This window comes from Neoarius graeffei, chromosome 4, assembly GCF_027579695.1.
Source record: "Neoarius graeffei isolate fNeoGra1 chromosome 4, fNeoGra1.pri, whole genome shotgun sequence".
Taxonomy (NCBI): Eukaryota; Metazoa; Chordata; class Actinopteri; order Siluriformes; family Ariidae; genus Neoarius; species Neoarius graeffei.
In genome coordinates, this window is record NC_083572.1 from 50,301,808 (window position 1) to 50,323,275 (window position 21,468).

Genomic DNA, 21,468 nt, shown 5'->3' on the forward strand with positions numbered 1-21,468 from the left:
GTTGTGATCTTGACCGGTCTTGAAATAAAATCCCGAGTCCTCCATGTCTGAGACAAGACAAGACTGTGCAAAAATGCAGTCAATTCTAAGACAAGACCGAGGCCTTCAAAAAAAATGATCAAGACCAATCTCAAGTACTAGAAGACTTGGTCATAAAGGCAGTCAGAAAATTACAAGTGGCCAAACACTGACTATATAGAACTTCTATATCAGGCAAGGATGTTAACAGCAGCAAAACAAGTGGTAAAAATGCCAGTGCTGCACTTCAGACCATTTCAGTGTTTGCTGAATGCTCAACAACTGTGACCCATAACACAAAACCGCATGTGAGTATTTGTTACAAGATCACATGTATGCTCCCTGAGTCGTTGGTCCAGCAGGCATTTTCTCCTTAGGTGTTCTCCCTGCAAAGTAGGAAGTGGTAACTACAAATTACCCTTACATAGGGATTAGTAAATTTGCAAGAATGTGATTCAGTTAAACACCTACAGCATAGCGGATATCAGTAAACTACGAATAAATGGAGAACTGAATGCCCAGTGTGGTTCATGGATCAACGGAAACAAAGGATTTGAGCCAGAAAACATTTGCACAAGACTGGACAAATCTTTGCCTTCCCACCTTCCCATCTATGCGTGTCAGTTTTATACAACACCAAATCAGAAAAAGTTCGGACGGTGTGGAAAATGCAAAAAAAAAAAAAGAGAGAAAGCAGTGATTTCTAAATTTACTTTGACTTGTATTTTAGTGAAGACAGTATGAACCCAAGATATTTCATGTTTTGTCAGGTCAACTTCATTTCATTTGTTAATATTCATCCACTCCTTCATTTCAGGCCTGTAATACATTCCAAAAAAAAAAAATTGTGTGGGGGGGTGGCAATTTAGGGTTAGTAATGAGGCAGAACAATGATGCGATTTGAAACAGTTGATGTCAACAGGTGATTGTAATCATGATTTGGAACAAAATGAGTATCCAGGAGAGGTCTACTCCTTGAGGAGCAAAGATGGGCTGAGGATCTCCAGTTTGTCAAATGCATGAGAAAATTATTGAAATGTTTAAAAACAATGTTTCTCAAAGAAAGATATGAAGGGATTTGGATATTTCGCCCTCCATGGTGCATAATCTCATTTAAAAGTTTCAAGGAATCTGGAGGAATATTGGTGCATAAAGGGCAAGGGTGCAAGCCTAAGCTGAAAACCTGTGATCTCCGATCCCTCAGACAGCACCACATCAAGAGCCATCATTCATCTATAGCTGATATAACCACATGGGCTCAGGGTGACTTTGGCAAATACTACAATACAAAATTACATTCACAAATGCCAGTTAAAACTTTACTGTGCAAAAAGAAAGCCTTATGTTCACTGTGTTCAGAAGCACTGTCGACTTCTCAGGCCTCAGAGGCATCTGGGATGGATACAGTGGAAATGTGTATTGTGGTCAGATGAATCAGTGTTCCAGGCCTTTATTGTAAGAAGTGGATGCCATGTGCTCCTGGCCAAAGACAAAAAGGACCATCCAGACTGTTACCAGCAACAAGTCCAAAAGCCAGGGTCTGTCATGGTATGGGGTTGTGTCAGTGCCCTTGGCAAAGGTATCTTACACTTCTGTGATGGCAGCATTAATGTAGAAAAGTACATTGAGATTTTTGAGCAACATATGCTGCCTTCAAAATGACTTTTTCCAGGGATATTTCAACAAGACAAAGCAAAACCATGTTCTGCATACATTACAAAGGCATGGCTGTGGAAGGAGAAGGTGTCTGTCCCCAATAGAGAATATGTGGTGAATTTTGAAATGGTGGAAAATATAATGACAACCCCATACTGTTGTACACATGTTTGCAGGAAGACTGGGACAAAATAACACCTGAAATGATTCTTCAGTTGTTGTCTTCAGTTCCTAAACATCTTTTAAGTGTTGTGAGAAGGAATGGCAACATTATAAAGTCGTTAATGCTTTTCCATCCCAACTTTTTTTTTTGGAAACATTGCAAGAATCATAATTCAAATAGTGTTTTATGAATGCAATACAAGTAAAAAATAATTTACAAATCATTGTTTTCAGTTTTAATGTCAATTTCAACGTACCATCCCAACCTTTTCCTGATTTGGGGTTGTAGATGACACCAAGACATTCACACTGCAGCTGGTGTTGCTGATAGCCTCATTTGGGCCACGTAGACCATGGTTCTGCCTGTTGTTACTGACAGGCACTTTGTGTCCACTGTTCGACATACTGTCCCAGATGTATGGGTCACTGTGGCACACCTTGAATTGATTGGTTTGATCCCTGGGAGCAACCCCAGCATAATGGGTCAGACACCCTTTGTGCATCGAAAGAACATGGACATAAAGTGGGTTTTACTTAAGACAGCTTTTTATTTTTATTTATTTATTTATTTTTTAAAATGGCTATCACGACAAACAGAGAAATAGCTTATAACATACATCAGCAAGTGATGCAACCTGGACACATCTTCAGTGATGTTACCTGGGGTCTTCGAGTGTTTCGGGTCTTTCAAACATCATACACTCTCACCCAGGCGACCCAGCCAGGGGTGATCAAGCCCCAGCTTGTGTCCAGGTAGCGCTACCCTGCCCACGGATCTCCTCTTTTGATCCACAGCCACCGTGAGGCAACTTCAGCTGCCTCAGTGGCTTCCTTTATGGCCCTTTGCCTCCTTGCCCCTGTGATGCCCAGCATGTTATAAGCCCTACAGAGGGACTGGCCTGCAAACCCTCTACATCCAACCTCAATGGGTTCACATCTTGTCCTCTACCCATTGCGGTGGCACTCCTCCACTAGTTGAGCATACTTGACTCTCTTCCTCTCATTAGCTTCCTCAATGCGCTCCTCCCATGGGACAGTAAGCTCCAAGAGGACCACTTGTTTGATGGTTTCTGAGGTGAGGACTAGATCTGGTCTTAGCGTTGTTGTGGCTACCTTTTCCAGGAACTTAAGTTGCCTTCCCAAGTCAGCTCTCAACTCCCAGTCTTGAGCTGTTGCCAACAAACCAGAAGACTTGGTCCTGGCCACAGCTAGTGGTTTCTCCCCGGTTCTCACAAAAGCGATGGTCTGCTTTGCAGGGCAGAGGCACTTGCACTGGTTGATTTCCGTTGCAGATGGTATTCGCAATCACCCTTGGCACTTGGTCATGGCGCCAGTGGTAGCGTCCCTCACCCAAAGCTCTTGGGCAGCTGCTAAGGATGTGCTCCAGTGTCCCCCTTTTCTGGCACAGGGTGCAGGCTGGTGACTCTACCTTCCCCCAGCTGAACAGGTTTGATGGGCTTGGTAACACATCATAGACAGCCTGGATTAGGAACCGAATGCGCTGGGGCTCTGCTCTCCACAGCTCATTCCAGGAGACTTTACGGTCTAGTGCATGCTCCCATCGAGTCCAGGCTCCCTGCTGCCGCATCCCCACCACCTTGCTGGCTCGTTCCTCTTCGATGAATGCCCGCACCTCTTTCTGAACCAGTGCTCTCCTGTCCTCTCCCTTTACTTGGTCGAAGCAAGGTGTTACATTACTGCCGAGGCCTTCTCTACCTCGAGCCACTGTCCCGACCAGTGTCCTGTATTGTAGCCGTGATTCAGCTACCTCCACAGCATCCGCAGCTCTCCATTTCCGCCCCGTCCTAACTTCAATGCCGGCCTGAGAGACCTTTGAGTCCTTTGACTCTCGGTACTGCAACACCTCCCTTGTACAGCTCACTTTAAACTCTTCCAACAGGCTGCTAGTTGGGAGTTTCAGCATATTGTTATGGCCATACAGGGTGATGCTGCTCAGACTCTGAGGAAGGCCCAACCACTTCCGCAGGAACCTGCTGACTCTCCTTTCAAAGCTCTCAATCGTAGAAATTGGAACCACATAGATCATGAGGGGCCACAGAATCCTTGGAAGGATGCCATGTTGGTAAATCCAAGCCTTGAACTTGCCTGGTAGGCCCGATTTGTCCACTGCGGTCAACCATGCTTCCAACTCTTGGTTGGTTGATTGAATGACTGCGGTGTCTCTCAGGCTGCAGTCAAAAACCTTCCCCAGGCTCTTCACGGGTTTCTCTGTGATGGGTGGAATCTGGGCACTGCCCAGCATGAACTGGAACTTGTCCGTGACCTTCCCCTTCTTCAGCACAAGGCATCTGGATTTTTGTGGCTTAAAGGTCATACGGGCCCAGGTGAACACTTCCTCCAAACCCTTCAAGATCCACCTGCTCCCTAGCACGTGTGGTGTAGTTACAGTAGTAACTACAGAAGTAGACAAATTGCATGTGCTATCATTTGGCACAGTGTCCAGACATGTCACGTTGTGGCCAAACCCAACATTACTAGCAATGATATTGATGCTGCTATATATCAATAAGGCAGCATGTTTGCCCAGTGTCAATGTGTGTGCCTTGCAATGGACTCTAGGAGTCCATCCAGGGTGAATTCTTCTGCTTTGTGCCCAATGTTTCCAATCCACCATGACCAAGATGAATAAATGAACAAATTAATATCAATAAGTCATCTTATCTGCTTTAGTAAATGAGAACGTGTCCAGTCATGTCTCTGTGGAAATGACTGTCAGCTGGTAGATGTCTGACCAGCTGTGTGTGCTTTAAGGAAAACCATAAAAGGGTTGGCTGTCTAAAGACAGATTAGGTCATTTGGGTAAAGGAAGTGATATGTGGTATAAAATTTTTCTAATGTAAATAACTCAAATGACGGGTGAAAATAAATAAAGCAATTCTTAGTAACTGTGTGCGTGATCATTTATAGTCATAGTAAAAGAAGCAAACATGGTGTATGTAAGAAATGAATGTGGACTTTGCATGGAGTTGTAGTTGTTTCCTGTGCTTTATTGCAGGCCAAAGAGAAATATGTGAAGGCTCTGGATGAGCTGAGAAACTGTACGCCACAATATGTGGAAAACATGGAGTTGGTGTTTGAACAGTGCCAACAGTTTGAAGAAAAGAGACTAGCCTTCCTCAGGGAGGTGCTTCTGGATTTCAAACGCCATCTTAACCTCACAGAGAACCAAAGGTCAGCCTAAAGATTAGCTCTGCTTAACTGCTATCTGCCAAAGCTGATATGTCTCCTTTAATTAGTAATTAATTATTCATTCTATTAAGGTCATTTTTCAACCTCTAGGTTCTCTACTCTCTGTTAATGTACTACATCAACTAGAAATATTAAATGCTAATGTAGGCAAGAATAGATAAATGTGTGCTTCTCAGCATGAATGATAACTGGCCATTATAGATTTCATACATTTTCAGCAATGTCCTGTTTAAGGCAAATAAGATTTTTATTTGCAAAACTGGGCTTGAAAAAAAAAAAATTCTCCGAAAGTTCAGTTTTGCCAAGTACAGATATCCAGTTTGTTGTACTTGTTGGATAATAGTGTAATGAAATTCAGAAGAAAGGGAGAAAAGTGTGACCTTTTATTTTTTATTTTTTAATAGCTATGCCACAGTTTACAGGGGGCTTGAAGAAACCATCATCTCTGCCAGTCCTCAAGAAGACCTCAGGTGGTTCAGCAACAACCATGGCCCAGGCATGCACATGAACTGGCCACAGTTTGAGGTGAAATATTACTGAAGTTCCAAATTTAGTTGGTTTTCTAGCACTTCTTTGCACATGGTTGTGCAGGTCTTTTTATTCTTATGAAATTTTTTTTCTACTAATTCATAATTGTGAAGGACTATTCATCCAGGTTCTCTTGCACCATGTTTTTTTTTTTTTCATTTTAGGTTATAATTTGGCTTACTTGTTTTATTTCTATATTTTAGAGTAAATCTGACCAAAAATACTAACTGGAGTACAGTTAATGGTAGGGCTGGGCGATATAGCTGAAAAATATATCATGATAAAATGTTTCTTTTCAGTTGATATTGATAACTATTGATAATTTTAATGACCTTTTCTTTTAATATTCTAATTACCATGAGAAAAACAGTTGAATTAAACTAGTTTATTCTGAATTAAAAAAACCTTGCTTTTATCAACAGTTTCCTCATCATCTGCACAGTGCTTCCCCACATGTAGACTCTACTTGCGTGGACCGCCCAGGAATATTAATGGCCACCCAAAGTATATTTGGTGACCCATTTTAGCAAATAAGTATGAAGTACAAGTATGTTCTGTTAGCGATTAGATAAATAATAAAGAACATAATGTACTGTGTTACTAAAAGGAGCTGTGTTGTGCTGGAATGATTGGCCATGTGAACGGAGAGCAATGCGCCTTGCGTGTTCTCATCAGCGTTACTATGACCGCATGAAGTGCTGGAGTCCAGTCAGCCATTTAGGTTTTGTAATAACGCTTTTTCTAGTCTATTTAATGGATTAATTAAAGGACATTAACAGTCTATGTACATTTATTCATTATATTTGCATGTCAGGTTTTTTTATTATCAGAAATTGCAGATACAAATTTAAAAGCAATCTGTGCTCGTCATGGATAACATGCACAATTTACTGAGTAGTGCGAGCAGAGCAAATTTCAATCCATGTAAGCATAGCAGATTACAATGCAATCTGAAATCCCATGAGAAAGCTTTTTTTCTTTCTTTCTGCTGGCAGGTAATGCGGGCCCTTTTTTCCACCAGCTACTATCACAAGTATATTTAAGATCTGTGGGGAAATACTGCTTTTTTTTTTTTTTTTTAAAACTCCATGCCGTTTCTGTTGTCACATGTTGATGGTGCAACCGAACAATGCACCTGTTAAACGCATGGATGTTTGCATGTCACTCGTAGCACTCTCTAGTATTAAGGGATATAACAGGCTGTTTATGAGCCAGACAGGGAACACGCTTGGGGTTTGTTCATGCAACCAAACTTTGCGTATTCATAATGTGCTTTTCTGGCCATTTGCATTTCATGCATTTAAGTGACACTATCGAACATCTTATTGAACAACTTTCTTTTTGCTGTTGTTGAAGTATTTTTCGACGATACATATCCCTATTGTTTTATTGCCCAGGCCTTATTAACAGGGTACTTTTTGAGAAAGTGCAACTAATGGACAGCAAAAGTTGCTGTACATTCTGATTTTGTTGCATCTTGCATTTTAAATAATTTAATCTCGGCCAAGGCTGAAGGAGGAGGAGGAGGATGAAATTTTCTTATGTGTACCTGTATGAACACTGCTTCTCAGTACATCATCACTGTTAAACAAATATCACTGTTTCTGTTTCTCTGTCCTTTTGAATGAATTTGTTATGCCTCAAATTAATATCTTTCCCGGAATAATCCTTATTCCCCAGGAATATAACCCAGATCTGAGTCATGCCATCAGCAAGAAAGAAAAACTGAAAAAGAACCATGATATCACACTCACCCATGTCATGACTGGGGTTCATCAGTCATCACCGCAGGTTGAAAACCGTAGCAGGTACTGATCCCTATTTTCTTTTGTTTCTTTAGACTAAAAGGGATAAAGTAGACTGGGGCTTGAGTGAAAGCAGCAGATGTAAATTCTTGACTAATCAGGAGGAGTGTTTTGATAAATTTAGTGGATTTTTTTTTCTACCATTTCATGTTTCACTCATTAAGAATTACTTGTGCTCAGAAACAAAACCCAATAATCCTTTGTATTTGTAACGCTTCCATTTTACCATTATGATATTTCAGTGTGAGCAGTTATGAAAAGAACCAGGCATACTCAGCAGATTGGTCGGATGAAGAGCAAGCAACTGCAGAGACCAACGGAGCCACCAACCCATTTGAGGAGGAAAGGAGCCAAGGAGTGCGAGTCAGGGCACTATATGATTATGATGGGCAAGAACAAGATGAGCTAAGCTTCAGAGTAGGTGAGGGGCATAGCACCAAATTACCCTAGCTTTCAATTCCCTCACTGCACTGCACTCTGTTTGGGAGTTTTGGAACTTTGCCATATCTGGTGGAGAAATGCTACTGTGAGCTGCTTGTTTAACCCTTAAACCCTTCTCCTTTAATAAGAGCATATTTGTTATCTAGCCTGCTAATGTTGTTAGTGGTTTAGTTTGCTAAAATATGTTGTTTTGTGATCCAGCAGTACTGTTTGTGAATACTCATCAATCATTTTTTTGTGCTGTGATTTAAAAATACTGCTGTATTTATTTTAAATCAGAAATCCTATGCACTGTAGTGTTAGTGTGTGCTTGCTGATATTTCTGTAAAGACTGTAAAATCATTGTCAAAAAATAAAAGTCCTATTAATATCATAGCGATGGTCAGGACATATTTGCCTTGGAGTAGCAAGGTGGAATAGAAGCATTAAAAATGACGACTGAACTATATAAATATGGAGTGTAAAGTCCCGGTCATGTTCCCTGCATATCTACACTCATATACACGTCTGCCATCTGTAAAGGTCAAAGCTAAGATGCTCTGATTCTGCCCTAACAGGTGATGAGCTAACTAAACTAGAAGATGAAGATGGTCAAGGCTGGTGTAAAGGACGGCTGGACAACGGTCAGCTTGGATTATACCCAGCCAATTATGTCGAGCCTATTTAGTTGCCTTGTGTGGGGAAAAATGGTCGTCTTTTCTAGAATGACCTGAAAGACTGTACTGTTCACTGAACATAACCAGAGAACTCCAGTCATGTTCCCTGAAAAACAGATCCTTATACATTCACTCCATATCATAATTGAAGAGAAGAATAAACTCGAATGTACATAAAGTATACTGTATCTGTTGTGTTCATCTACACAACAGATTTGGGTTAGCAGAAATAAAGCATTTCCATATGTAATGTAATTTCAGCTGACAGAAAATGTTTTCACGTCCCTGTGCGTCTGTAGCCTGTTCTTCTGTAAGATATTGATATAACGTGGTCCATGAAGCCTAGCATAGAAATGCACTATGCAATATGTATATTTTATTAGTTTTAGTTGTTGTAGTGACAGTCTCACTATTGTCCTTAATTTTGGTTCTGTTTTATTACTTGTCTGGGTTATGACATGCATTTACATGTCCTTTTATCTCTTATTTATTGAGTTGCTTAGGTCCCTATCATAGGTGTATATGATTGTCTTTATCTTTATCATATCTGCATATGAAATCATGTGTTTGTGTTTTCAATTCACTTCTATCTGGAATGCAGCCTGCATTGGTATTAGCCACCTTAACGTAGCTGGATAGTGAAGCTCTGGTGCTGGCATTTAGCAGTTTGATTCATGTGTACAAGTTTGTATTCCTTGAGTGCGGTCATTGAGTCCTTTTGGACTAAGCAAAATCTCATAAGCATTATGCTGTTTTTGTAGCAATCACTTCTTCAGTGACCAATTTATAGTCTTACATCCTTTATAAGAAAAGTGTCATAGTACCATACTCACAAATTAACAAAGTATTTATCTCTCTAATATATGTCATTTTACATATTTCTAAATGTAGCTAACATTACAGTCTTCAAGGAAGCCTGAAATACTTTTTGTCCATTTTATCAAAACACCTGAGCTGAGTGCCTAATAACATTGCAAAGCATTTTCTAAGTAATATTCTACAATGTCCTTATGACTGCTATATTATGAAATCTACACTGATATGCATAAAGGACATATGCATATGCCTTAAGGTAATGCATAGTATGTAAAGGTAATACTTTTAGGTAAATGTAATACTTTACCTAAACAATAACATTGCACCTTGTAATGAATAAAGCCTAGTTGGTAGTTTAAATGATAACTGTGACTAGGGTTTAGTCAGTATTTGGAAAGTTAACACTCCTGTTAAAACATTTGGCCAGTGTTAAGGGCATGAAAATGGAAATACCAGCATGATCTGAGTGTATTTACGCTGATATACTTCTAATGCCGGTGTAGTGACTATTCAGCTGTTCGGTTTAAAATAAAAGCCTAACCTGTCATGAGTTACTAGTGCAGTATGTCTAACTTTTCTCTACCTGGCTATGTGGCTCACAGCAGAACAGCAAACCACTGTGTGTCGGAGATCACCACTAGAGGACACTATTCCTATAACTTTTAGTGCTGGCATTTACAATGTCATAAACCATTGTTTCTGAGATTCATGATACAGTACAGTGCAAATTTCTTAGGCACCCTGTATTTTTTTTTTTTTTAAAGATATTTTTTTGGGCATTTTGCACCTTTATTGGATAGGACAGTGTAGAGACAGGAAATGAGCGGGAGAGAGAGAGACGGGAAGGGATCGGGAAATGACCTCGGGCCGGAATCGAACCCGGGTCGCCCGCATTCATGGTATGGCGCCTTAACCACCTGAGCCACGACGCCCCCAAACCCTGTATTTTTTTTTTGTACAAACTTTGTTATAGATTATTTTATGACTTCTACCTTATCGAATTGCTACACAAACATTTTAGATTTCTAAACATTAGTTATTCCAGCAGGGGCGGCACGGTGGTATAGTGGTTAGCGCTGTCACCTCACAGCAAGAAGGTCCGGGTTCGAGCCCCGTGGCCGGCGAGGGCCTTTCTGTGCGGAGTTTGCATGTTCTCCGTGTGGGTTTCCTCCGGGTGCTCCGGTTTCCCCCACAGTCCAAAGACATGCAGGTTAGGTTAACTGGTGACTCTAAATTGACCGTAGGTGTGAATGTGAGTGTGAATGGTTGTCTGTGTCTATGTGTCAGCCCTGTGATGACCTGGCGACTTGTCCAGGGCGTACCCTGCCTTTCGCCCGTAGTCAGCTGGGATAGGCTCCAGCTTGCCTGCGACCCTGTAGAAGGATAAAGCGGCTAGAGATGATATGAGTTATTCCAGCACAAAATTAAATGTTACAGTAAAATATTTGTATGTCAGTAAAGAAAGCAGCATATTAGGTAAGAGGCCACGTTTCATTCAAAAACAGAATGAAGGCTGGTGGGTTTTATGGCAAAATTAAAAAGCAAATGAGACAGTCTTCAGAAAACTGGCTGGTTCTACAAGATGTTCAGTAAAACTTTAGCATTATAGGGATTTAGCAGACGCTCTTATCCAGAGCGATGTACAATGAAAACACACATACACATCTGTCTGGGGAGCAGTTGGGGGTTAGGTGCCTTGTTCAAGAGCATTTCAGCCATGGATTTTTCCTGCCAGTCCAAGGAATCGATCCAGTGACCCTTTGGGCCTAAAGCTGCTTCTCTAACCTTTAGACCATGGCTGCCCCGTCAATTTGCAGCTCATTTTCTTATAAAGTTGCACATGTTGTACCGGAGACATTAATTTTTTTTTTTAAGCAATGGGTTGTCACACCAAATATGGACTCATATTTGTTTCATTGATTATTGCTCTTTCTAGTATTTATTTTTAATGTAGAAACATTTAATTTAATTATTTCAAAGGCATCTTTTCTCTACAGCATTTCTTTGCATGTGCCCAAGACTTGCACTGTGCATGTACTTATATTGTACTTGAATGTTGTTATAGATAACGTATTCTAGAAATGCATCACAATTGTGGCAAGGCATTTAATTAGTACTTTGTTGTAATAATTGCTATACCATAAATTTAAGACATTATAAATTGCTACATTATATATGTATACTTCCTGACTATACAAACAAGCTTTATTTTCGGTTTCAAATCAAAGGTCTTTAAAACTATATCAAGCATTTAATGATTGAATTAAATTTAAAGGATTGATTCTAATTTTAAAATTAGACAAAGCAGAAGTTACCAATAGCCCATTTGTCACCATAGGTTTTATTATTACTCCTCCACTGCGACTTCAAGTTTCCCACGAGGAAACTTGCTAAATTTACAAGTGAAAATACAAATCATTAGCTTATTTTATTTTATTTTGGTTGTAGCAAATGTGGAAGGACGTAAATAAAAAAAAAAGGAGACTTTCAGTAACAAAGTTTTACTTCAACGAATTAATAAATCTTTATATTATTAACAATGGCAGACACTGCAAATAAAATCCAGAGAAAAAGTAAAGGCACAGGGGGAAAAAAAACCCACATACTTGCATGTAAGGCTGCTAATTTATAACAGCTCCTTAATACCTAACCACTTACCTAACTCTTAACATGTAAAGAATATTTTTATGAGACCTTTTGTGAGAGCATATTACTAATCAAAATATACAGTTCACCTTTTGCTGCTGATCAGAGAGAGCACAAGGTGAGCTTCTAATGGAGGATGACTATTCGTGGTTGCTCAGTGAGGTGAACACTTTCTTTACTGTTGATGCCTTAGGGGAAGGTTAATAAGTTTGCTGTGTGATTAGGCCCAAAAAAAAAAAAAAGAGCAGAGTTGGATGGAAACCAGGACCAAACCCAAACATGTGGCTGAGTTGGCGACTCGTTCGCACAGGGAGTGGAGGTTTGCTCAAACAAAAACTGTAAGCATTGACAGAATTATGAAAGCTGTCAGAGAACATGTGTTTGATGAATGTCAGTGTTCACACTAAAAGAATATAGAGATGATAGCAAATTCATGTTTCAAACCCATTTACACATTTAGTAAGTGCCTAATACTTGTAGGAAGGCAAAAATTGATCCTAAGTTATTACTCAATTACTTTACTTTGACGTTTGGTAATAAGCTAACTAACAGACTGAGACAGGCAGACAATGCGAATAGCCAGGCATTTTATGTGACCTATAATATAATCATAAAATGTCTGATGTAAAAGGTTTTATTGGGATTACAACCTGATCCTGAAATGTCTTCATGTAAAATTGGCCATGTTGATTGGCACTTGGAATAAAACATAATTTAAGCCAATTTATGAAATTATGTTAACAAAGAGTCCAGACCAAAACATCAGTTACACACAGAAAAGTACTAGAGTGCATAGACTCTAGTTCTTAGGCAGTTTGTCAGTGCATAGCAAACAATGTCATTTTGTCTCTATTGGTCGGATTGTTGGACTCATACTGGGTGGACAAACTGATAGACCAGTCTCTGAGACACATCTGGTTTGCGGATGATTCCCTTCTTGTAGTACTGCCTGATGGAGCGGCTAAGCTTGTCATAATTCATTGCTGGCCGGTTCTTCCTCAGACCCCAGAGTCGTGCTACGTGAGCAGAATCTTCAATTTTGAAAATACCTTTGGACAAAAGATTGATAAATGCTTCTCAATATAGAAGTGTATATGCCAGAGATTAAAAAAAGTGTGAAAATTAAACAATAAACAAGGTCTCACTATGTCCAGCAATGTTAGCTTTCATTTACTGCCACTGCTGGATTGAATTCCCCTGATAAAGTTTTATACCTTTCTCTTTATTGAGCCAGCGGATGCAGCGTCCATAGCTGTGTGGTTTAAGTAAAAGCTCTCTGAGAAACTGCCACAAATGGATGGGTTGACCAGAGCAAGAGGAATCTGCTTCTGACCACAACTCCTGTCTCTCTGTAGGATGACACCAGTTAGTGTGACTGCAATTGACAACAATAAGTCTATTTTCTTCCTTCTCTGTGACTAAAAAGTCTAGATATGCTGTTGAAGATTCTATTCAGATAAATATCTGTGCTCAAGCATACTTACCTGTGATCCTGCTTTCTCCTACTAAACATCTCTCTTTCATCCAGGCAGCTGATCACACAAAGAAACTTATGTTACTGTACTCGATGCATTTTAAATTGGTTATACCAAAAATGTACTGAACTTGCCATACCATGAATTTTTCATTCCATTCATGTATAAGCATAGGTATGTACCTGATTTCCATATATCTAGATGAGCATGGAGTGTGTCACCACACTGTGGACAACGCTGTCGAAATTCATCTTCAGTCATTGCACACAAGTCTTTCCCATCCAGGTCCTGAAATGCTTTGCCCACTTGAGGGAGTCGATACAGATGCTCTGTCCACAACAGCCACTTCTGAACATTTCCACAACTCCACTCCACTGGATCTGAAATATCCAATATATAAACTTGAGTCACTGCACATTATTCAATATTCTTTCAACATTCACCTTATAGGCATTAGTCATATACAGTACCACCAGGATTAGCAATGTTTGGACAGAGCTTTGTATGTTTTGATGCGCCTATGTGATTGTCATTCAAGGAAAGAGAAAGGCAAAAGTATGAATGGGTGAATGACTGTTTACTCAAGGAGGTGTAGCACAATTACTTTCAAGGAGTTCAATTTACCGTGACAATTGTCAGTTAGAAGAAAAGTCAGCAAGTCCAGTAAGCACACATCAATAAAATCAAGAGCAGGTATCAGTGAGGTTTAGGTAGATTAGGAGATATTCAGCAATATAAACACAGGGATCAATTCTCTTTTAAGATGTAGAAAAATGTACACTATTTAGCAATGTTAAATGTTTCAGAGCACGTCAACAGATTATGCAGGAGCTAGCTGTTGATGTTAACTCTTTTAGTCAGAGCTCCTTACCTGTGCAGGACAAGGGCTTGGTTGGACAGTTACATGCCTTCTGCTGGGTAAACACCTAAAGACCTAAAGTAAAGCTACTCCAACAAAGTTCTCAGGTCATTTGCAATAACTCCCCATGCAAGAGTGGGGATTAAACAGATCCTGGTATATAAAGCTGGGTTTTGACGCTAGATGTACTTTGCACAAACATCTTTCGCAATTTCTATTTAAATAATGAAAAAAACCCTGAAGGTTCTTTAAGCGTCATACAATGTGCGTCGTTCTAATCTAAAAGTACACATTAGTGGATTGGAAATGTCCATTAAAATGTCCATAATCACCTTACTATTTTCTTGCCAAGCCTTCCCCATTATCTGATACTGACTTTAATTTAACGTACAACACTGTGCACTACTGAAGTGCAAGGCATGCAGCATTCTAAAACAGTCTGAGGGAAACATAAAAAATATAATTACATCATTTTGAAACATGCACATTTCAGACACAAAATCCATAATATTGTAATCTAGCCTCTAACCTGGTGTGATGTTCAGCAGCTTGCAGGCTGTCTCAATGTCCTTTAGCACTTCTCCAACCACAAGGCTCTGCACTTGCTCCAGAGATCTCTCCTCCACCTGGTCCTCAAGGCCAGGGGACAATGGCTCACTCCCTAGCCCAGGGCTATCAATCACAGGGCACTGCTCTGGCTCTGAACACAGTTCTGGATTAGGTACACTAGCGACTGATGCAGAGGAGTCCGTCACCCTCACCAGCCAGGTGGCATCCTCGGTGAAAAGCATGTCGAAACAGGATAGGTAGAGTCCTGGAAGGGCACGATCATTGCTGTCCAGCTGTGGCTTATTGTCCACCAGCTCCAGAGTCTCCACTGTCCCATCTTCTGTTTTCAGAACAGCCAAAGAGTTCTCAGAGAAACTGGAGGCAAGGCGGGCTGGCTGGAGCAAGTCAGTGTCTAGGTGGACCCGCACTGGGCTGGCCATGACCTCCTGGAAATGAAAAAGAGAAGTGATTCCTGAGACTCAGGAAAATAAGCGAATCTCTCAAAACTGACAGCAGGATTTTGAAATTATTCAAAATTGGACAAGAAATTCACTGCCATCACTAAAAATGTAAAAAAAAAAATGGATGAAGGATTCATTATTTAAAAATACAAACAAAATTTATTGTCAACATTTTCAAGAGTAATAATATTTTTAGGATAGAATCAATACTTAGGGCTTGGTTTCAATATGATGGAGCTTAATCAACATAATGGTGTCCTGATCCATAGTCAAAGCCAGAATCCAAACTTCTTTTAAGAGATAAGTGTCTTAGTGAGGCTGCTTGTCCCTTTAAGTGTTGGGGAACACATGGGGCAGAGAAACCAAAGCAAGTCACGGTGTAGCACTGAGAGGCAAAGACCAAAATGGATTGGGCTGCAAAACTTACTCACGGGTCACTAGTACAGAATTGTGCCAAATGTCTGAGTAAATAAGATGTAGTTGATTCCCACTTTCAAAGTGCCATTCCTGCAGTCCCCTGTCTCCACAGTCAGCATGAGCTTTTAATGAAACTTAATGAAATAAGACTTTCATTCCCATTGGGAAAGTAGGACACAAGATTATAGAACGACAATAACAGAAAATTGGTGACTGGGGAACTATAGAAATCATGGGACACATGAAGGTTGTAGGAGATGATTAATTCAATATTAAAAAGAAAGGGATATGTTTTCCCCAAAAAAATACTGAACAGTAGTCAATAATAGAATATGTGATTTCAGCAAATCAATTACAAGTGATAGTCATTTTCTCCCTGAAAAAGAATTATATGCTTTAAGGAAAGTTGATGTCAAGTGGAACTATCCTGAATATAGCCAAATTTTATTTATCATTATGAGATTATAATAAAACAAATATAAGAATATCCATTACCACTTATCCTGTGCAGGGTCGCAGGCAAGCTGGAGCCTATCCCAGCTGACTATGGGCGAGAGGCAGGGTACACCATGGACAAGTGGCCAGATCATCACAGGGCTGACACACAGAGACACACAACCATTCATACTCACACCTACAGTCAAATTAGAATCACCAATTAGCCTAACCTGCTTGTCTTTGGACTGTGGGGGAAACTGGAGCACCCAGAGGAAACCCACACAGACATGGGGAGAACATGCAAACTCCACACAGAAAGGCCCCTGTCAGCTGCTGGGCTCAAACCCAGAACCTTCTTGCTGTGAGGCGACAGTGCTAACCACTACACCACTGTGCCACCAATATAAGAATATTAAGAATGTTATTCTATTGCTTGATATTTCAAGCATTTATATCTAGAAAGAAATAAAATGCAAGATAATCTGCCAACAGCTGTAGACAAATTCAAGCTTGAAATGAGTAAATTGTTGAGAAATATTCATGATCTTATAATGAGAAACAGCAAAATGGTATCTATAAAAGTTCTACTTTATTAATTGCTGCCTTAGTGGCTTAAGAGTGTAGTGGTATTTGGTAGACATATCTATGTGTTTAAGTAATGACAGCCTTGCATGACTTTTTTTTTTCTGATGAATTGAAGGAAGCACAGATGGAGAGTGAGCGCTCAAATGGTCACTGTGGATTATCTGTAAATGTTCTTGTACATCCATAGAATAATTTCTCGCATGCCACATGCTCATTGATACACTTCACTTTTGTTTGGACTTAATGACACTCAAATTCATAAAATCCGATGATGGCTCCACACCCAGTGATAGCAGAGGAAATTAGGACTATTAAACTAAAGACAAGCTGTCAGTCTATATAGAAAGGATGGGGGGGGGGGGGGGGGGGGGGGGAATTCAGGCCATTTTACACCACTCATACAGATCTTTGTGCTACCACAAATAGAAACTCTGGGTAATGTCTTTGAAGGTGCACTCTGGTTAACCCAAAAGGAAATGAAGTTATCCACATTTAAACACCCCCTCCCCCCATCTCAACCCCAATCTGGTTTGCTTGCCCTTTTACCACATTCCCTCCTTTCATCCTACACCACTCCCTGGAAAAATGAGGTGCATCTTTCCCTTCATCTATGGTCAGCTTAGACACACTCATCAGTCTAGTGTTCCCTCTGTGTAGCAACAGCTTGCGGTAAGTCCATTATCCTGGCACATTGGGCCATATTGACTCAGCACAGGAGAAACAGGGACACAAACACACTCTGAAGGCAAGAGATTAGTGCCTGTGACTGATCCTTAAATGAGTTTGGTTAAAGACTTGAAAATTCATTTCAGTGGCATTAAGAATTTCTCCTTTTGCTGGGTCAGTGGCACTCATGGCTGCCAAGATGAGAAACATTTAGAAATTTGGCTAACAGTTTTGGTTACAAGTTGGTAGCTATTCTTTGTGCCAGAACTGGTCTCATTGTTTAATAGTTGTCTATTAGTTGATGCTTCCTTAAAAATTTGGCTAATAAAGGTGAAGAACAACAATTGTTATTTATTCACTAACAGCCCTTAAATCTGAGGACTTTAGGTTATATTCCAAATCTGATTGCATTCAGAGACATTTTAGATTTTTTTGACGTTACTATAAAGTATCACAATTACAAAAATGACATTTAGTCACTATATACAAATCTAAAAAGTGTACTTCATGACTGATGAAGTAAGATTTTGTTCCAGCTAGAAATTTAACAGATGGTAATCAAATGCAAAGGTACAGATAAAAATCAAAGGCATGTTTCCAGACTGCAACTACCCTACCTTATACTTGCTTATAAAGAAAGACACTTCCTTGTTTGGTTTTAGACTTAGCAAATGTGTGAAGTCATGCATGACTGTTTGCCACCTGTACACAACATCATCTTAAACATTTCAAAGGGCAATTCCTGCTCTTTTCCCTTCTGGGAAACAATGGGAAACAAACTAAAATTTAGAATGATGTTGCAAAATTGGTCTTGCATTTGCCAGGACAGTAGTGCTTAGTGTACTTCCATCTTGGGAGGACATCATGGAAAAACCATTTGTTAAATATGTTTAAAAAAAACCAAACAAACTTGGTTGGGTATTATGGAGAGTAAGCCTGCTTGTAGCATTTAGTATGAAAGGTGTCATAAGTAAAGGTAAAGATTAACCAGTCACACATCTCCCTTCCTGATAACAGGCTATTAAATATCATTTCCAGTCCTAGTTCTTGAGGTCTTTTGCTGGAAGACAGCTTGCACAAACTCAATGTTTTCATTTGTTGATAACATCATTATTAAAAAAAAAGTTAAAAATATGCATAGTATGGGTGTCATGCAAATGGCCGTATTACAACAAAGTCACCCATTTAATTGATAATAATCATTCTCCTGGCAACTGAATTAAAATATGAATGCATTTAGAACTTTATGTTCTATACTGGGGGCGGCATGGTAGTGTAGTGGTTCGCACTGTCACCTCACAGCAAGAAGGTCCTGGATTCGAGCCCAGCGGCTGACAAGGGCCTTTCTGTGTGGAGTCTGCATGCTCTCCTTGTGTCCGCGTGGGTTTCCTCCGGGTGCTCCGGTTTCCCCCACAGTCCAAAAACATGCAGGTTAGGCTAATTGATGGCTCCAAATTGACCGTAGGTGCGAATGTGTGTGTGAATGGTTGTCTGTGTCTATGTGTCAGCACTACGATGACCTGGCGACTTGTCCAGGGTGTACCCCGCCTCTCACCCGTAGTCAGCTGGGATAGGCTCCAGCTTGCCTGCGACCCTGTAGAACAAGATAAGCGGCTAGAGATAATGGATGGATGGATGTTCTGTACTGTTCAACGTATTGGTATTTTTGGCAACCACTTCTGCAAACTTGGCTTAAATTCTAGTGCAGGTGTGACAGCAGGCTTTAGCAACAGACTTTATTTTTGTAAACTTTTTTATAAATTATAACCATGATGTCTTCTATAATTTCTAATAACTTTTCAGTGGATCCAGCTACATTAATTAGTTGGTAAAACTAGGTAAAATTCTACAAAAAATTATGAAATTCTGAAATGATTCTGTCTGACCATTAAAAAAAAAGTTTTAAATAGAACCTGCTTTATACTTCTTTTTAAAAAAACATCACTTCAGTTAAAGCAATATGTTAAAAACACAATCAAAACCTTCACACATTTATTTAACACTTTTCAAATTATTTAATGAGAGCAAGGTGAGGCACATGCAAATATGTTTCCACAGTTTAGCATGTTAAAGGTTGAAAAGATACATTTAGGGATAGTTTTTCTTCAAGTCTGTGTACAAACGTCACAGAGGCTGGATAACTGTGGACAGCTGAAGAAGAGAATCTAACAAAAAGACAAACTCTGCTGTGAATAATTTTTATCGTACATAGTGTAACTGTTAAGTGAAACTATGAAGACATAGAAATTCTAGTCCTCTTTGTCCCATGAACATATACTACATATGAGATTCCAAGTCTAGGCATATCTAAGGTATAAGTGACTTTGTATTTTGCTTTCTTGAAAAGACAAAAAACAAATGTATGCTGTTTGGCATCTCACATCTACAAAAAGAAGGCATAACTGGCCTGCTGCACTTGAATTCACTCTGTTTGCACCCAAAGTCATCTCTTGGTTCATGCTTTCTTTAGCCTCATTTGACAAAATCCAAATGTGCCTTTGGGAGTTTAGACGTTGAACCTGTAAATGACTTGGCCTTTCCTCAAGGGAAAAAGGGAAATTTTGTTTTCAGCTCTAGTGGAGAGGTGGCAAGCAGCCAACTCACCACATTAAAAAAACAGTTAGGAACTTTACAAAAGTTTTTTCTTCTTTTTAAATGTAATGACTCACTGGGGTCCTAACATAAGGCATACATGGAAAGGGCTGAAATGTGGTAACTCCTACAAACAGGTGCACTCCCTGTATTAGGAATGCTTGATCTGAATATCATATCAGCTCTTATTAATGATCAAAAGAACACACAAAAGGCTTGGTAAAGATAAGACACTGACTTGGTGCTCTTTTACCCACTCAGCTTTTCACAGTGTGTCTTTTCCTTGTTTATAATATATATATATATATATATATATATATATATATATATATATATATATATATATATATATATATATGAATGAGTTAAGTTAGTTTAGATGTACAGGACACATTCCTTTTTAGTGCTTCTTAATTTCATGAGTTGAAAGATTTTAATGAAATATTCTAAATCTAAATATCATGAATTTTAGCCATTTTATTACATAAGGATATTTTTCAGATCACTGTGAAGGGTTAAATATTGTATGTTTACTTGGCCTTACCTGTTCAGATACAACCACTGTCCAAGGAAGCACCAGTAGGTTTTTTTTTTTGTTGTTCTTTTTTTGCCAAAGCTCAGTGATGCCGTCAAGGAATAACGACTTCTTGTTTCCTCCACTGTCTTGGACCTCCAATAACTGGTATTTAGTTTTGCTGTCTTGTGTCTTCTGATGTCTTTTTGAACATGTGTTGTGTTGTCAGACTGCTTGAAGAATAAGACGTTGGAGAGCCAGCAGCACAACAGTCTCCAGGCACGCACCGCCACATCACTACCTTCAGTGACTAACACTGATGGTGTCAATCTTTCCCTGGCTGTGTGTGTGCATGTGTGTATACCTGAATGTGGGTGTGTAGCTCTCAGGTCTTGTGTGCAGAAATACCTGCTCCATTGACTCCAGTGCTGGCATTTATAGGGAGGCCTTATTAACTTGAGTAAACACTTCTGTGGACCACCTCTGCCTTTCACCAGAGGGGAAATAACAGTATAGAGAAGAGTCCCTTAATGAGAATTTGAGTGCCATATTGTACTCTTCAACTTAGTTACAATCAAGTTGACATTTGTTAAATGAAGGCAATGTTTGCTAAAATGAATTAAGTTCAGAATTAGAATTTATGTGTAGAATTGAGTTGTAGTGGTAATTCTTAAACAGAACCAATAATAATTATAATTGAGTGGAAATTTATGCATGAATTTGTGAAAAGCTATGTATTTCTGGGTTTTAAATTTCCTTTTAAAGATGATTTATTCATGATTTAGTCAATATCAAGATACTTCATAAACATAGCTTTCTTTTGATCATAATGTTTTCATAAAATAAAAATAGTTTCAACTCAAGTGTTAAATTTGCTCAAAAACTATACCCGGAGGCATTCTGAGAGCTATTATTATTATTATTATTATTATCATTCATTATTATTATATTAGTATGTAAAGAAATTTTTACAC

The 21,468-nt window shown here is 39.4% G+C and overlaps 2 protein-coding genes across 6 annotated transcripts in view; one reads left to right on the plus strand and one right to left on the minus strand.

The window, feature by feature from the left end:
• Positions 1 to 9,311, plus strand: part of pacsin1b (protein kinase C and casein kinase substrate in neurons 1b) — an 88,674-nt gene extending 79,363 nt beyond the window's left edge. For all 3 annotated transcript variants that reach the window (XM_060919319.1, XM_060919321.1, XM_060919320.1), the window contains exons 6-10: positions 4,853 to 5,028; positions 5,451 to 5,571; positions 7,255 to 7,382; positions 7,622 to 7,800; positions 8,378 to 9,311. In XM_060919319.1, the coding sequence (XP_060775302.1) occupies positions 4,853 to 5,028; positions 5,451 to 5,571; positions 7,255 to 7,382; positions 7,622 to 7,800; positions 8,378 to 8,487 (714 nt within the window). In that variant the 3' untranslated portion in view covers positions 8,488 to 9,311. The remainder of the gene's footprint in view (positions 1 to 4,852; positions 5,029 to 5,450; positions 5,572 to 7,254; positions 7,383 to 7,621; positions 7,801 to 8,377) is intronic.
• A 2,480-nt stretch (positions 9,312 to 11,791) lies between these two features.
• LOC132884394 (SAM pointed domain-containing Ets transcription factor) lies at positions 11,792 to 20,884 on the minus strand. Of its 3 annotated transcripts, XM_060918235.1 has the most exons (7): positions 15,714 to 15,866; positions 15,493 to 15,610; positions 14,802 to 15,267; positions 13,596 to 13,793; positions 13,423 to 13,470; positions 13,153 to 13,287; positions 11,792 to 12,987 (listed from the first exon to the last, which is right to left on the minus strand). In XM_060918235.1, exons 3-7 carry the CDS (start codon positions 15,259 to 15,261, stop codon positions 12,809 to 12,811), a joined length of 1,020 nt encoding a protein of 339 aa, XP_060774218.1. In that variant the 5' UTR covers positions 15,262 to 15,267; positions 15,493 to 15,610; positions 15,714 to 15,866; the 3' UTR covers positions 11,792 to 12,808. The 3 variants fall into 3 exon arrangements, with proteins under 3 accessions (XP_060774218.1, XP_060774216.1, XP_060774217.1); XM_060918233.1 differs by lacking the exons at positions 15,493 to 15,610; positions 15,714 to 15,866 and adding an exon at positions 20,525 to 20,884; XM_060918234.1 differs by having other exon boundaries at positions 15,493 to 15,866.
• Positions 20,885 to 21,468: the final 584 nt, after the last annotated feature.

Bases quoted from the DNA above. Each gene is read 5' to 3' on its own strand.
- LOC132884394 (XM_060918233.1), bottom strand. From the start codon at position 15,261: ATGGCCAGCCCAGTGCGGGTCCACCTAGACACTGACTTGCTCCAGCCA. The intron at 13,471-13,595 runs GTACATACCTAT...TTGTGTGATCAG, and splicing joins TCTAGATATATGGAAATCAG to CTGCCTGGATGAAAGAGAGA. The intron at 13,288-13,422 runs GTAAGTATGCTT...GTCATCCTACAG, and splicing joins AGGAGAAAGCAGGATCACAG to AGAGACAGGAGTTGTGGTCA.